This window comes from Pteropus medius, unplaced genomic scaffold (assembly GCF_902729225.1).
Source record: "Pteropus medius unplaced genomic scaffold, Ma_sr-lr_union100, whole genome shotgun sequence".
Classification (NCBI taxonomy): domain Eukaryota; kingdom Metazoa; phylum Chordata; class Mammalia; order Chiroptera; family Pteropodidae; genus Pteropus; species Pteropus medius.
This window is the reverse complement of record NW_024351730.1, coordinates 1,489,229-1,503,548: the sequence shown is the minus strand read 5'-3', so window position 1 is coordinate 1,503,548 and position 14,320 is coordinate 1,489,229. Positions and strand designations below refer to the sequence as shown.

The 14,320-nt window shown below is 40.1% G+C and overlaps 1 protein-coding gene across 1 annotated transcript in view; it reads right to left on the bottom strand.

Moving 5' to 3' along the window:
* The window catches only part of LOC120588009 (LIM and calponin homology domains-containing protein 1-like), a 240,320-nt gene extending 237,713 nt beyond the window's left edge, over nucleotides 1–2,607 (bottom strand). Inside the window, exon 1 of the mRNA XM_039845101.1 lies at nucleotides 1,983–2,607. Within this exon, the coding sequence (XP_039701035.1) occupies nucleotides 1,983–2,291 (309 nt within the window). The 5' untranslated portion in view covers nucleotides 2,292–2,607. The remainder of the gene's footprint in view (nucleotides 1–1,982) is intronic.
* Between the last annotated feature and the right edge of the window lie 11,713 nt (nucleotides 2,608–14,320).

Here is a 14,320-nt window from a genome sequence, read left to right as displayed (position 1 = left end):
CCCTATTCCGGTTTTCACATTCTCAAATTGGTGTACCTGGTAAACTATCAAAAATAATGCCTAACTGTCTATACGGCCTAAGAGGACTCTACTTTCTTAAGGAAGCCCTTGTTTCCTTTAAACCTGTGGAACCAGAACAAAGGCTGATATTCTGCACTACATAATATTTAGATTGAAATATACCACCACTTCAAAACACTGTGATCTTCTGGGCTGAAGGAGATGTTTTACATCTTAGTGGAGGCTAGAGTAGTATATACATACGTCATAATTCACAGAGGTATGCACTTAAGATCTGTACACCTCCCTGTGTGTAACTTATACCACAATACATTTTTTAAAGTAAAGTATGTCAGTGTTACTCACAATTAAGGAAATCGGGAATAAACCATTTGCTTTCAAGAATTTTAAGATTGCTCTGTTCTTATATACTCCCCTCAGCACCATCCACATCCAAAATCTCTCCTGAGAATTTTAAAGTTCAAGAACATGAAAAATACAGTCTCCAACTCTCAACTAAGCCAGTGACTACCAAAGTCTCCTGTGCGTCCTGTGAGCCCAAGTATGCAGCACAGAGAGAGCACCTGTCACATCCCAAGCCTTTCCAGCTACATATCAAAAATAAAAAGGTCTTTTTCTCAGCTGGTCATGAGCTATCAAATTATGAGAGACATGATTGAGGCTTTTAGCAACAGAGCCTGGGGTTTATCTTTCTGTTTCTTTAATCCTATTTTTAAACAGATGTTTCTAAACTCTGCCTAACTCTTTTGCTTACATGGAGAAGGTAAACCATGTAAGGTGCAGGCCTTTGGTGGGGCATTCATTAAAACAGCATTGAGTGTGGTTTCCGCAGGCAGCTCAGGTTTAAATCTGTGCCATCGTAGCTGTTATCCCAGCAGCATCCTGAGACCTACGGTGCCACAGGGGGATGTCACTAAGTGACAGTCTGATTACTAACGGGCTTCACCATTGCTGGATCATGACTTAGCGGTACATTTCTTCCTTTGAACTATCAGCCAAAGAGGGCTGCCTGTCACTGAGGAAAAGAGGGTCAAATTCGCCCTCCACTAAGCCTCAAGAAAGGCTGCCCTGAGAAACAGGGTCATTGTACCCATCATAGGGAGTCACCTTTCCCCCCTCGCGCCCTCCAAGCGTCTCGACACCCACAGACACGTCATTTCGGGAGCACAGGGCCACCAAGCTGCAACTAGAGATAGACATCGAGAATCAGGATCACCCAGGAAGCGCTTCCTTGGACTGAGCCGAGAGCTCGAGTGATTTCCCTGGCCTGCCACCGAGTCATTTAAGGAGTAAAATATGTCAACGGGGCCTGGTACCCAGCACCTAGAAGCCCGCCACCTCCGGGATGGAGTAGGGGCCGCTAATGGCTGGGCAACGTCTGTACGGATGGCGCGCTTGCAGGTGGGGTCTTGCAGGCTCCCCAGACCTGTGCGCTGTGCCAGCCTCACGCCTGACCGGGTGCCAGGAAAACAGCCAGAGGCTCCAGGGGATATTTACTTCAGTGGAGACACAGCCAACTCCGTTCCGGAAAGCCAAGGAGGGGGTCCAAGAGACTGAAGGTAGGACAGGGAGCAGGACCCCAAGACGCAGCGTCCGCAAGGACTCTGGAGGCTCGCGCTTGCCGCGCCTTTGCGGCGCTTCTGCTAGCATTGCGCTTCCCTTGGCAGCGGCTGGAAGCGGCAAGAGCTGAGATTTGCACGGCTGGCGGGGAGGAGGGATGCAGGCTCAGGGGATCGCTTCCTGGCCCCCACACGCACAGCGAGACTGCAGTGTCCCCCATTCGCAACCACCCTCGCCCAGCACTCCAGTGCCAAAAGCGCCAGGAGACGGCAGCTCGCCTGAGGCCCTAGCGTGTGACCCGGAGCAGCTGGCAAAAGAAAACTGGGGGAGGGAGGCTGGACCTGTCGTCCGTGTGTGTGGGTAGGTGGCTATCGGAGCCCCTGCCAACCGCAGGCACCTACCTCGATCCACTTCTGCGCCTCGGAGAAGGCGGGCTCGGGGGGCGGCTCGGGCTGCAGGGGCTGAAGAGCTTCCAGACCGAGAGCAGGACAAGCCATCTGCGAAGCCCCGAGTCCACTCGTGTGCTGGGCCGCCGGGATGAGGACGGCCGCCGCCGCCGCCGCCGCCGCCGCCGCAGGAGCGCGCTCCCCGCCCCTTCCCGCCTGCCCTCCAGCTCTCCCCTCCCCTACCTGCCCCTCCCCCGCCGGCGCAGGTCCTGGTGGAGTCCTGCGCTCGCGGCTGGAGGGCGCCGCCGCAGCTGTTCCCAGCATCGCCCGGGCTCGGCCGCGCGGCAAGTCCTCGGCGGGAGCGAGCGCGGAGGCGCAGGGAGCTCCTTCTCCTCCCCACCTTCTCCTCCCCACCTTCTCTGACCGCTCCGCCCCTGCCGGGGGCGGGGGGCGAGGGCGAGGGGGACAAGGGAGGGAGTGTAACCTACCGACTAAAAATAACCGAGAATGAGCGCTGGGTGTCTCCCTCCCTGCCCACAGCGGTACCAGGAGAGAGACTCGGCCAGCCGCCCCTCACGTCCCGGCGCCGGGCCGCCTGCGGAGGGGCGAGCCCATCGGGAGACACCTGGGAGACGCGCGCTGTCTGGGATACATACATCCCCCAGGAGCCGGCGCTGCCGCAGCGAGGCGGGAGGTCGCACCTGCTGTCCCTCCAGCTGCAGAAATGGGGGCAAGAGGGGGAGCCCTCTGACCCAGCACCCAGGGAGTGTTCAGTCACCTGATCTTTTTGTAAGAAAAAAAGGAAAGATGACCCTCATAAGCCTTTTTCTCTCCAGGCAAGTAACCTGTGTCCCAATCTGTTAATTAATTCGATCCGTATTTATTGTGCACCTACTGTGCGTCAGGCACTGAGGTAGTTGCTGAGGACCCAGAGATGAAAAAAGAAAACAACTGGAAACCCTAGCTTTCAAAATAATTACATTGGAGGGGAGGGGACAGTAAACGTAGAACAAAAGAAGGTAATTGTAGAAAGTGATATATATATATTAATGTGTATATATATTAAGCTAGAAATTGTAGAAAGTGATATATATTAATATATTAAGCTAGAATATATATATAATAATTAATATATATTAAGCTAGAAGAGGCGAAGATAAACTATGACCTGGGAAGAGAGTGTAGGCTAACTTTCGATTACTTCTCTACCCTCCACGTGGGAAACTGACTGTGTGTTCAGGTTCCATAAGTGGGAGAGAGGCGGGAGGAGAAGGAAGTAAGTTGTTTTTTTGCTGCCCCTTACTGGGAAAGTCAGGGGTTTGGCAGCACCACTCTGCTAAAGAATGCAGGCAGCTCTGTCTGGGGCCTCTTTGGGGTTTCCTGAAGGTTCCCTGTCTCTTCTTGTCACGCCCCACTTCCCCAGGCCTGGAAGTGGCAAAGGTTTCCCCACCTTGCCCACTTCTTCCTAATGGTCTCATAATACACTCTTCTAAGCCACCCCTATTTGAGCATGCCTTCTGTTTTGCTGATGATCAAGGAAGGCTTTGCTGACATGACAATGTGATGAGGTGACATGAATGGGAGAGATGTTAACTATGCAACAATTTGGGGAAATTCCAGATGGATGCAAAGGCCTTCAGGTAGTAATGAGCTTAGTGGGGATCAAGGAGCCCACAGAAGGCCAGTCAGTGTGACTGGAGCGTGGTGAGGAAGGAACCAAGTGGGAATGATAGTATGGGAGAGGCAGGCCAGGTCCCCAGGAATGGGGATGAGGTGGTTATGCCAGACCACAGTGGAGATTTGTTGCATGGGCATCCACTGGTAAGCCCAGTGCTGGGTACCTAATAGCTCAATACTCTTAGCTAACTTAGGGCAAATGGATTCGCATTTTAGAATGGCTGCTGGCAAGAGAGGTAGGACAGGGCTGGAAGTCCATGGGTACCTTAGCAGCTAAGTCTCTGTTCCCTGTTCAGAGTCCAAGTTTAGCTTTGTCCAATTCTGCTGCTTCAGTTGGGGGGTGGAACAAAAAGCAGGCCTGAGATTCCACCATTACTGGCTTTGGAGACAGACAGCTTTCAGTTTATTTACTTTTAAAACACTTGAATGGCACTTGCATAGTGCCAGGCACTATTCTAAGTGCATTACAAATAATTGACTAACTCATTCCATATTCCAACCCTGTAAGATAGACTATTATCACTATGAGGAAACCAGGAGACAGAGAGGGGTGTCACACTGCTGGTGAGCAGTAAATCCTGGGTCCAAGCCCAGACAGCCCGGCACCAGATCTGTTCCTAACCACACACCAAGCTGCCTTGCCAGTCTCAGTCAAGACTCTGCCACTTCCAATTTGTGCCTCAGTTTCCTCATCTCAAATGAGGTCGAAATGGCAACATTTCAGCAGAATCATTATGAGGAGCAAACAAGATTTCTGAGTGAAAGGACAAAAACGGCCTGGCAAATAGTGCCGAGTACAGGCCAGCTGACCATCCCTTCTGTCCTGTCTTCCAAAAAGGAAGGGACAGAAGAGAAGTTGCAAAGAAAAGTGAAGGCAAATGGAGATAAAGGGCTAATAAAGTATAGTCAGCAGATGACCTTGTCATTGTGAAGAAACATGGTAAAGTGAATAATTCCCAATATAAATACAGCATACTATCACGAGACGCCACCCTAAGGCAGCTTCCACAGAGTAACTAGGAGGAGGGGGTGTCATGTGACCTAAATGACATTTCTAATTCCATTTGAAAATGAATATTAAGATTAAATCTACGATACTGTTAAAATATCTGCTATTGAAATCGGTATTCAAGTGAAAACTTTTTTTCTTTCAGTATAAATACTTTTTATGTCTTTTAAGGTATAATCACAAAGTAACATCTGCTTTATCTGACCTCTATTACCAATAACAAATTCACGTAGGTTACCAAAGACCCAAAGACAATCATAGTAGAATTCACCCCTAATGCCATTATCAATATTTAGATTATCGTTAAGCACCTACTATGTGTAAAAGATTGTACTAGCATGAGAAGAATCCAGAAAGGGACACAGACTTTTCCTTTGAGGAGCTAATTTGTTCATGAAATTACATTTTCATTTCTGTATAATGTCATTTTCAAACATAAATGTAATATATGTCTACTGGAGTAAATTTGAAAAATGTAATGAAGAAAAGAAATCTGGAAGAAACCCCACAATTCAAAGATCATCACTCTTTGGGGAGTATGACACGACATTTTTATTGGGAAAAAATAACCATAAGACAAGATGCTCTATGATAAATGTCAAATGAGAGATACAGTGAATTTAAAAAGCATAGTTTGTTTTGTTTTTTGGGAGGGGGATAATAGATTTATTGAGATATTATGCATGTACCATACAATCCACCCATTTAAAATGTACAGTTTGATGTTTTTTGATCTATTAACAGAATTTTGCAACCATTACCACAATTAACTGGGAACATGCTCATCTCTCCAGAAAGATATCCCATACATTTTAGTAGTCATCCCCCAAACTTCCCATGCTCTGGCAACCACTAAATTACTTCCTATCTCCATAAATTTGCCTATTCTGGGCATTTCATATAGATAGAATCATACAATATTTGGTCCTTTGTGTGTGGCTTCTTTCACTTAGCATAACGTTTTCAAGGTTCATCCATGTCACAGCATGTATTAGTATTTCACTCCTTTCTATGGACAGACAATGTGCCATTGTATGGCTATATCACATTTTGTATGTTTATTCATCAGTTGGTTGTTTCCACTTTTTAGTTATTATGAATAATACCACTATAAACATTCACGTACATGTTTTTGTGGATATATGTTTTCATTTCTCTTGGGAATGTTCCAAGAAGTGGAATTGCTGGGTCATATGATAATTCTGTTTAACCTTTGATAAACTACCAGAATGTTTTCCAAAGTGGCTGCACCATTTTACATTCCCACCAGCATTGTATAAGTGTTTCGATTTCTCCACATTTTTGCTAACATTTGTTATTATACAACTTTTTGATTATAGCTATCCTAGTGATATCTCATTGTGGTTTTAATTTGCATTTCCCTGATAACTAATGATGTTGAGCACTTTTTCATGTACATATTGGCCATTTGTACATCTTCTTGGAAGAAATGTCTATTCAGATCCTTTGTCCATTTTTTTCAATGAGTCATTTCTCTTTTATAATTAAGTTATCATGAGTTATAAAAATTGTTTATATATTCTAGGTAGGAGTCCTTTATGAGATACATGATTTGCAAGTATTTTCTTCCATTTTGTATGTTGACTTTTCACTTTCTTAATGCTGTAATTGAAGCACAAAAGTTTTTAATTTTGATGAAGTCTAATAAATATTTTTTCCTTTGTTGCTTATGTTTTTGGTGTCATATCTAAAATAACATTTCCTAATCCAAGGTCACAAAGATTTATGTCTGCGTTTTCTTGTAACAGTTTTTTTATAGTTGGCCACACTTACATTTAGATCTTTAATCTACTTTTAGTTTTTTTGTAAAAGCATGGGTTTTGAGGTCAGACAAATGTAGTGTGATAGTCTGTATCTTCTAAGAAGGATGGAATTAAAGATACAATGATTTCACTAGGGAAATGACTGTGAGAGAAAATGCAGAGGGAGCCAAAAAATGCTGGGAAAGTAGTCAGAACACAATGCAAGTCTGACCTGCAGTCAAGAGAGGGAAGGAAGGTCAGGTAGAAGCTTGCAGGCTGCCCTTCAGTCCAAGGAAGATTTAGCAAGGCCATTAGGAGGTTTGTGAGGCCAACAGAAGAGTCCTGGATATCCCAGGAAAAAGCTTTCCTTACTATCCCTGCCATATTTAGTAACTGGCTGGGAGCAGATGAGAAGTTTAGTTCAGTGCAAACATGGCAGTGGATTTTAGAGCACAACAGCTGGCGCCCTTGGTCGCTTAAGCTCCCTGAAGGGCTCATTTCATGGCTGCTACACTTAAGTTTAAATTTAGTCCTCTCACTCATTTTGTTACATGAATGAAAATGTTATTTAACCTCTTTGCATCTCAGTTTTATTGATAAAGCATCTGTTTCCCTGGCTGGCATTATAAATCAGTGATTAATAATAACCTTGATGACATTACATATTAAAATATTTATATCTAATAACATATAAAATGAGGTAAATTGACTAGACAAAAACTAACCCTAAATTTCATTGTGTGTAATTCTTTAAAGACTTAGAGTTGGTGGTAGATAAGTGTACTAAACTTCTCATCCTCCAAGATCTGACTGAAATGTCACATTTCTGGTGACTTCCTTAGCAACCAAGTCAAAATTAGTCACCTTTTCTTCTGTGTTCCCATAACATATTTATCTCAACATAACAAAGTAGGTATAAGAATCCTTAGGTAGGGTTTTGAAAAATTCTTAGAATTGAACATTGATTTTTAAAGCCATTTAAAAATAATGTGAATAGCAATTTCAGTTTCTCAGGCTTTGACAGACTGAATAACTTTCCTGCTACAAAACTCCTATAAATGCCACACAAAATATAGAAAAATATTCTTCACATGCATAGCTGAGTTCAAAAGAAATTCTCCAGGAGGCAAAATGGAGAAGAAACATAAAACTAGAGCAGTAAGCTCATGAATTGACCCTTGACTGTCCAGTAGAAAGTTATAATGAGCAATGGCTACTAAGAAACTTAGAACTAGGGTTTTAGTACAAGAAATCAAGGCCCTGGGCCTGTGCCATGTGGAGAATTGGAAACAAGAAACAACACAGCACACACACACACACACTACTCCCACAGAGAAAGGATGAATTAAAAAATATTCTACCACCAGTACAAAAGGAAACAATAAGGAAGCTTTGTTGTCTTGACTTCAACTCGGGGTTGGGGATTATGGGTGAACCACCCTTGAGAATATGTAAACGAAAGCCTGATCCAATTTATAAACAACATACACATGATCCAGGGCCTCTCAAGCTAAGAAACTAACCTAGAATTGAGTCTAGGACCTCTTGGACATCTAGAAGAAGCAAATATAAAATCTCTTTGGAAGATATGCCATCCATTCAAGTTTCACAGGACTTCCACAGATAAACCCTTCTAAAAATGAGCTTATAATCCAAAGATATAAAATACATGCAAAAACCATACAACCTAAACAAAATTCAAGAGACGCAACACAGAATCATATTAGGCTCCCCAGAAATTCATTTAACAGAGCTATCGGATAAAGGTTATAAAATAAATTTTTTAAAAATTAAAGTCATAATAAATCAAAACAGAATAAAATAAATAGCAAAATAAAAAGAACACACAGATATGAAAGAGTAAGAAAAGAATAACTAGAAAGTTGTACTCATAAATTTAAAACTCAAAGGATGATTTATTTTAAGCACTGATTAGAAACAAGTGAAGAGAGAATTTGTGAACTGAAAGATAGATCTTTGGAAATGGTATGGAATAAAGCAATAGGAAAATAGGAAAAAATATTAAAGAAAGGTTAAGAGAATATGAATTTTCTACAAAATAATTCCTAGGAATTAGAAAAAGATAATGAAGAAAATGAGGAGAAGCAGTATTTCAAAAAATAATGGCTAGAATTGTTTAGAATAAAATATATGAATCATTAGATTCAGAAAGTATATTAAATCCAGGATAAAGTATTATATTTATTTTAAAAAGACATTATTTAATAACAATGAGAAACATTGAGATAGCTACTTCTTTATAGCTCTATAACATTGTATTATGGTTAGATGTAGAGTAGGAATCAGTCCTTTTCTTTTAGACTGGCACTGCCATCGCTTATCACCAAGTAAGTGCAGAATGATGGATGAATGAATGAATGAATGAATGAATGACAATGGTAAAATGTAATCCAGAACAAATTGTTTTAACCAATCTATAGGGCAGGTCAAATACACTTCTAACAGATTTATTTTTAATTTCTTTAATTTTTCAATCATATTTGTTTTACAAAATTTTAAGATTTCTTATGAGAAATGCAAATAAAAAGTATACTGAGATAACACTTCCGAATCATTGATATTCTGGGTAATGTGAAATCTAAAAATTCTCATTTCTTTCAGTTTCCTCCCCTCCATTTTCTTTCTTCTAGGACTCCTATTTGTTGGAGTTTTTGCTCTTGGCAGTCCTCTATGTCTCATCTTTTCTCTCGTATTTTCCATCTTTTTGTCTTTCTGTTCAATGTTTTGAGCAACTTCTTTAACTCTATTTTCCAGTCTTTCTATTGAAATTTTAATTTTAGTAACTATAATCACTAAGAGTTTGTGTTCTTTGAATAATGCTTTTTCTTAGCAAAAATATTATTGTTTTGTAGATATGTTGACTTCTTAAAAGTGTATATTAGAAATTATTTTCTTCTGGAGTGACGGAAACGTTTTGCATCTTCATGGCTGATGTTTATACAGTTATATAAATATTCAATTAGCTATACATTTAATATTTCTGCATTTTACTCTCTGTAAATTCTACCTTTAAAAAAATACTGACTTTGCCATTATAGGAAGAATGAGAACAAGAGTAGAGCTGAGTTTTACTGAGCCTGAAGCTTTTACAAATTACAAATAAAAATTGGGTTTGAAAGTGAATCTCTATTTAGAATGCTAAAAGAAAAATCACAAATTTTAATGATGAATTAATAATTTGTTACATTATTATATTCTTTAAAATGGGGGGAGGGGTAAGGTAAGGGACACATGAAAAATTGCTTCCAAAAAATAAACTCTGCAAAGTTCTAAGGTTGATTTGCACTAAAAATAACATCATTGAAGTCATTCAAGTTCTATTTCTTTATTTTTACAATCACTACACTATCATTGTTTATTTAGAAGCTACCAGGTGCATATTATGACCTTGGTTAGAGACACACCTGTGCTTGAAAGAAATTAAAATGATTCTGAACCATTATGACTTACTCAAAAAAACATGCATCAATGCATGTGTGAGGTTGACTATATAATTGGGAGTTTATCAAGCATAACTTTCATGTGGAATACAATGCTTATTAAATGAGGAGTAATAAAAATGGACTAATTTGAACCTTATACATATATTGTGTTATAAAAACTCAACAGTAATAATAGTAATTGTTTTGATCTTAGACCAACAGGAGATTTTGTGGGAGAGGAGTATTTATTACTATCATTATTAAGAGTTGCTAGCACGATAATATTAAAATCTTGATTTTTGTTATTGATAGATCAGAAAGTTTTTTCAACTTAAAGTTCATTGTTGATAATGTCATCTACATTTTTAAGATTTTTATCAAATTTAGAGAAACCTTTATCAAGTTTTTTGTATGAGTGTCCTATATTTAGTTACACTAGTAATGACCCATCTGAAACACTCTTTGAATTGACAGTTCTCATTAACCATTTTGTCATCAACGTTCTTATTGTAGTTATGTATTGAGTTTTATGTTACATTTGTCATCAGTATTTCAAGTTAATTCAACTGGAAAATTAATCACAGGAATTTCAATAAATTCTGTATCGCATAATTCCCATAAAAACTGCACAGTATGTTTATAATTATATACATAGCCTTATCAAGACTATTTCTGTTAGGCTAGAATTTCCAATTTGACTAGAACTCATTGAGAACCAAATTTATAATTTTACATGTCTAATGATGGAAAAAATTTTCCATAGACTTGCTCTTGGCTCCTCTTTAATCCTATTTTTCCCCCACACCCATATCCCAGGGTGCCAAGCACCACAGGACATGGTCATATCTCAATTCAGTCTCTGACCTAGCACATTTATGTCACGGTGCTATGTAAATTCACATAGTGGACAGTGAGAATATTACTAGAAGTTATTCCTATGACAGGACAACGGGCAGTAACATATTCATTCACAAAACTGTGACCTACATAAATATATCCCATTAAGTCCATACTCAATATATTTCCAACTCAACTTCCCCTTACCCAGACGCCAAAGCTACCTGCAGCCATTTCATCATCACTCAACAGGAGAGAATTGTGATGCAGAGATATCTGAGTGGAAAGAGACAGCAGTCTTAACCACTGAAATTAAAATACCTTTAACAAACATTACAAAAATTTACAAAAATATATGGCCATGTAAACATTATGAAGTCTTGCCCCAGGGCCTTGGAAGAGGCCAATGAAAGTAAGGGGATATGAATCTTAGCTTTCTGACTAATTCACCTTTGGATAAAACAGACACAAGCAAAATGAACGCTCTTTAATCATTAATTTAGAAAAGCATAATACCCTTCACAGTTGCTTATCCCTCAGATGTTAAGTGCCTGGAAAATCAGACAAAATCCATATTAATAATATATTTTATTCCTTAAAAAGAAACACATTGACGGAAAAATCAACTTTATTTGAATGTCTATTATTTATAGCAAAAGAAGATTAAAACAATGAATTCTGCATGTCATGGGCTCACTTAGTAAAGAACATACTTTTTGGGATGGAGACTGCTAAAGCTTATTAATGATTTTCAAATTCCAGAACTTAGATGCTTATACTGTCTTTCTAGTATCTGATGCAGACACTTAATCTGTTTAAGCATGTACCTGAGTATCATTTATTATCTTGTTGTTAACTAAAGTTAAAGACTTTAGGAGGGAAAATTAAATGTATTCAGGGAGAGTTGTAGAATGGTTTCTAAAACTATGGTGATAGGGAGTCTGTTTTCAGTTCAAACACCAGGCTTTATGGCTGCTTCCTCTGTTCCCATGGAAACCTCAGCCTTGCTGAAGTTCAAGTTAATTTCTTACTGCCATCTGCCTGTTGAGCTGCAGCTAATATCATGCAGAAAGCTGTTAGGAGAATGAAGTTTATTTAGGAACTCCCTGGACTGTTTCCACAAGAGGTCAAGACTGAAATCAGATCAGGCTGAAACTCAGTGCTGAATTTGCTGAAGGATAAAGGAATTAAAATATACTGTGTGAGCTTTTTAAAAAAAATTAGCCGATGTTTAATGCAAATTGACTAGATGAGATATTAAAAGTAGTTCATATTACACTGGACAAAGTTCGTGTGATGTTTTAGCATCCCTTTAAACTCTAAAATTGACCACATTTCTATGTGCTTCTTGAAAATGTTAATGATATCTCCAATCAAAGGTCACAAGCTGGTGACCCATGAATCAGCTCTGGCCTGCAGACATGATTTTTTTGGCCTGCTCAGTGTTTTAAAACAATGCTTGAATTAGTTGCCAACTTCTAGAAATTAGGAAACTCCATTAAAAAAAAAAACTCTAGATTTTCAACTTCTCCTGGAAACTTGGAAGATATGGCTGGCTCTGCAATCCTGTCTTGTCAAAGCCAAAGCTCAGTGGCAGGGGTCCCATGGGAGGGGCGTGGCTGTCCCATGTGCCACAATCCCTGTCACTCCTCACCCGGTCCCATTAGCTGGCTTCATTCATTAGCAGTAGCTGCTTGGCCTCGAGGACATTTGAATTCACAATTCCTGCCTGCAATTCATAGTCTTCCCAGTTCCAAAAGAGTAATAATAAATTCGAAAACTCAGTCACATACTAGCTCACGGATTACAGTATTTTTACCAGCCTAATACATAGAGTAGCAAAATAAATAATCACTTTTGTTTGCTTCTCTAACATTCATTCTCTAGCATTAATCGATTTAAATAATTTGCAATACTGTCAATCAAGTATCAGCAGAGAAGAAGGCTGTAAGCATGTCAGGCTTTCCATTCTCCACCGAAGAATGTTTATTAATAATAACCCCTAGAATTTGTTGTTTGCTTACTAAGTGGCAGCCACTGTATTTTATAGAAATTCCATGTTCAGTCACTATCATGCTCCCTGCTTTATAGATGAGAACACTGAGGCTTAGGAGGATCAATAACTCACTCAAAGTCATATCGCTAGTAAATAACAAGCTTCAGCTTCACTCAGTTCTTTATCATTCTAGAGCCTGCACATTAAACCACTACTGTTTAACTGTCTTCATTTTAGGTAAATGTACTCACCAAAAGTTTAAACTATTTTTATTTTTCTAAATTGGTTTCACAATATGTTCAGGATGAGGAAAAAAGTCTATGACACAGCCCTTACCTTCAAGGAATATAGAATTTCAATGAGAAGTATAATTGTTTTAGTAGGCTTTATTGCCTACAATGCCCATAAATAAATAAATATGCAATAATATATAGGAATGTATGTGTGTGTGTGTGTGTGTGTGTGTATGTGTGTATGTTATTTGAAAAGGAAATAGAAATATGGTAATACATAGAATTAAATCAGGAGTTAACCAAAAGAAAAAGTATAGAAACAGACATTTACAAGTACAAGAGAATATGGTGCTTTGGGAAAATTAAACATAGTTGGCATGAGTAAAGAAAAGAATGGGCAAAAAAAAAAAATGACGTAGAAGATAGAGGCTCTGTTTTTCCCTCTGGCTACCAAATCAAAGTTGTGGCAAAACCAAGGAGCAAACAGCAAGGAAAAATCTCTTGGGATCTAGATGAACAAGTCATACAACTAGGGAGAAATCTAAGAAATCACCTTGCAATGGCAGAAAGTAGGATGGGGTGAGGCTGCAAGCCTGCCCTGTCCCAAGCAGCTGAGTGGGTCAGAGGCTGCGGCAGTGACAGAAGCCTCTTAAAGGGGTTGTGTCGGCAAACAGATTTTCATGTTGACAGACCTGCTCACTCTGAGCACCAGGGCTGGTTTGGCTGCACAAGAGGCACCAGGAACTTACAGGGGAACACTGAGTTGTCAGAGTGTGGGGCGAGGAGTGACCCACTCCTCGTACAGAAGTGCCAGCAGTATCCATTGTTCCTCTGTTGAGCCCTTCCCACTCCCAGTGCATGGACACAGTGCCGGTATAGCCAAGATGTCATTAAACTGGATGACAAAGGTCGCTCCACCCAGAGAATTCCCTGAAACCCTGCCTCCCCCAACCAAACCACATCCAGGTTTATCCTCCACAAGTGAGGTGTTCCTTGCTGAACAGCGCCCAGACTCACACTGGTGGCAGCTGGCCTCAGTTTCTGATGTGGCCTTTTGAGGCAACTATATAAGCACCCCCAGAGAGGCTTGGGCTAAATTTGGCCTGCCGCTGAACCCCTCTCAGGACTGTGCCACTGGACTACACAAATACATATTAATAAGATGGGGAGACTTAGGAGCTTTGCTTAGTAGAAACAGACACAGAAAGGCAGCCAAAATGGGAAGATAAAGAAGCAGAAACCATATGAGAGAATAGAACAGATATCCAGATATAATGGAGTCAAGCAATCTAACAGATGCAGAGTTCAAAACACTGGTTATAAAGATACTCAATGAACTTATGGGAAGTGTAGATGAACTCAGTGATAAATTCAACAAAGAGATTAAGAAAAACC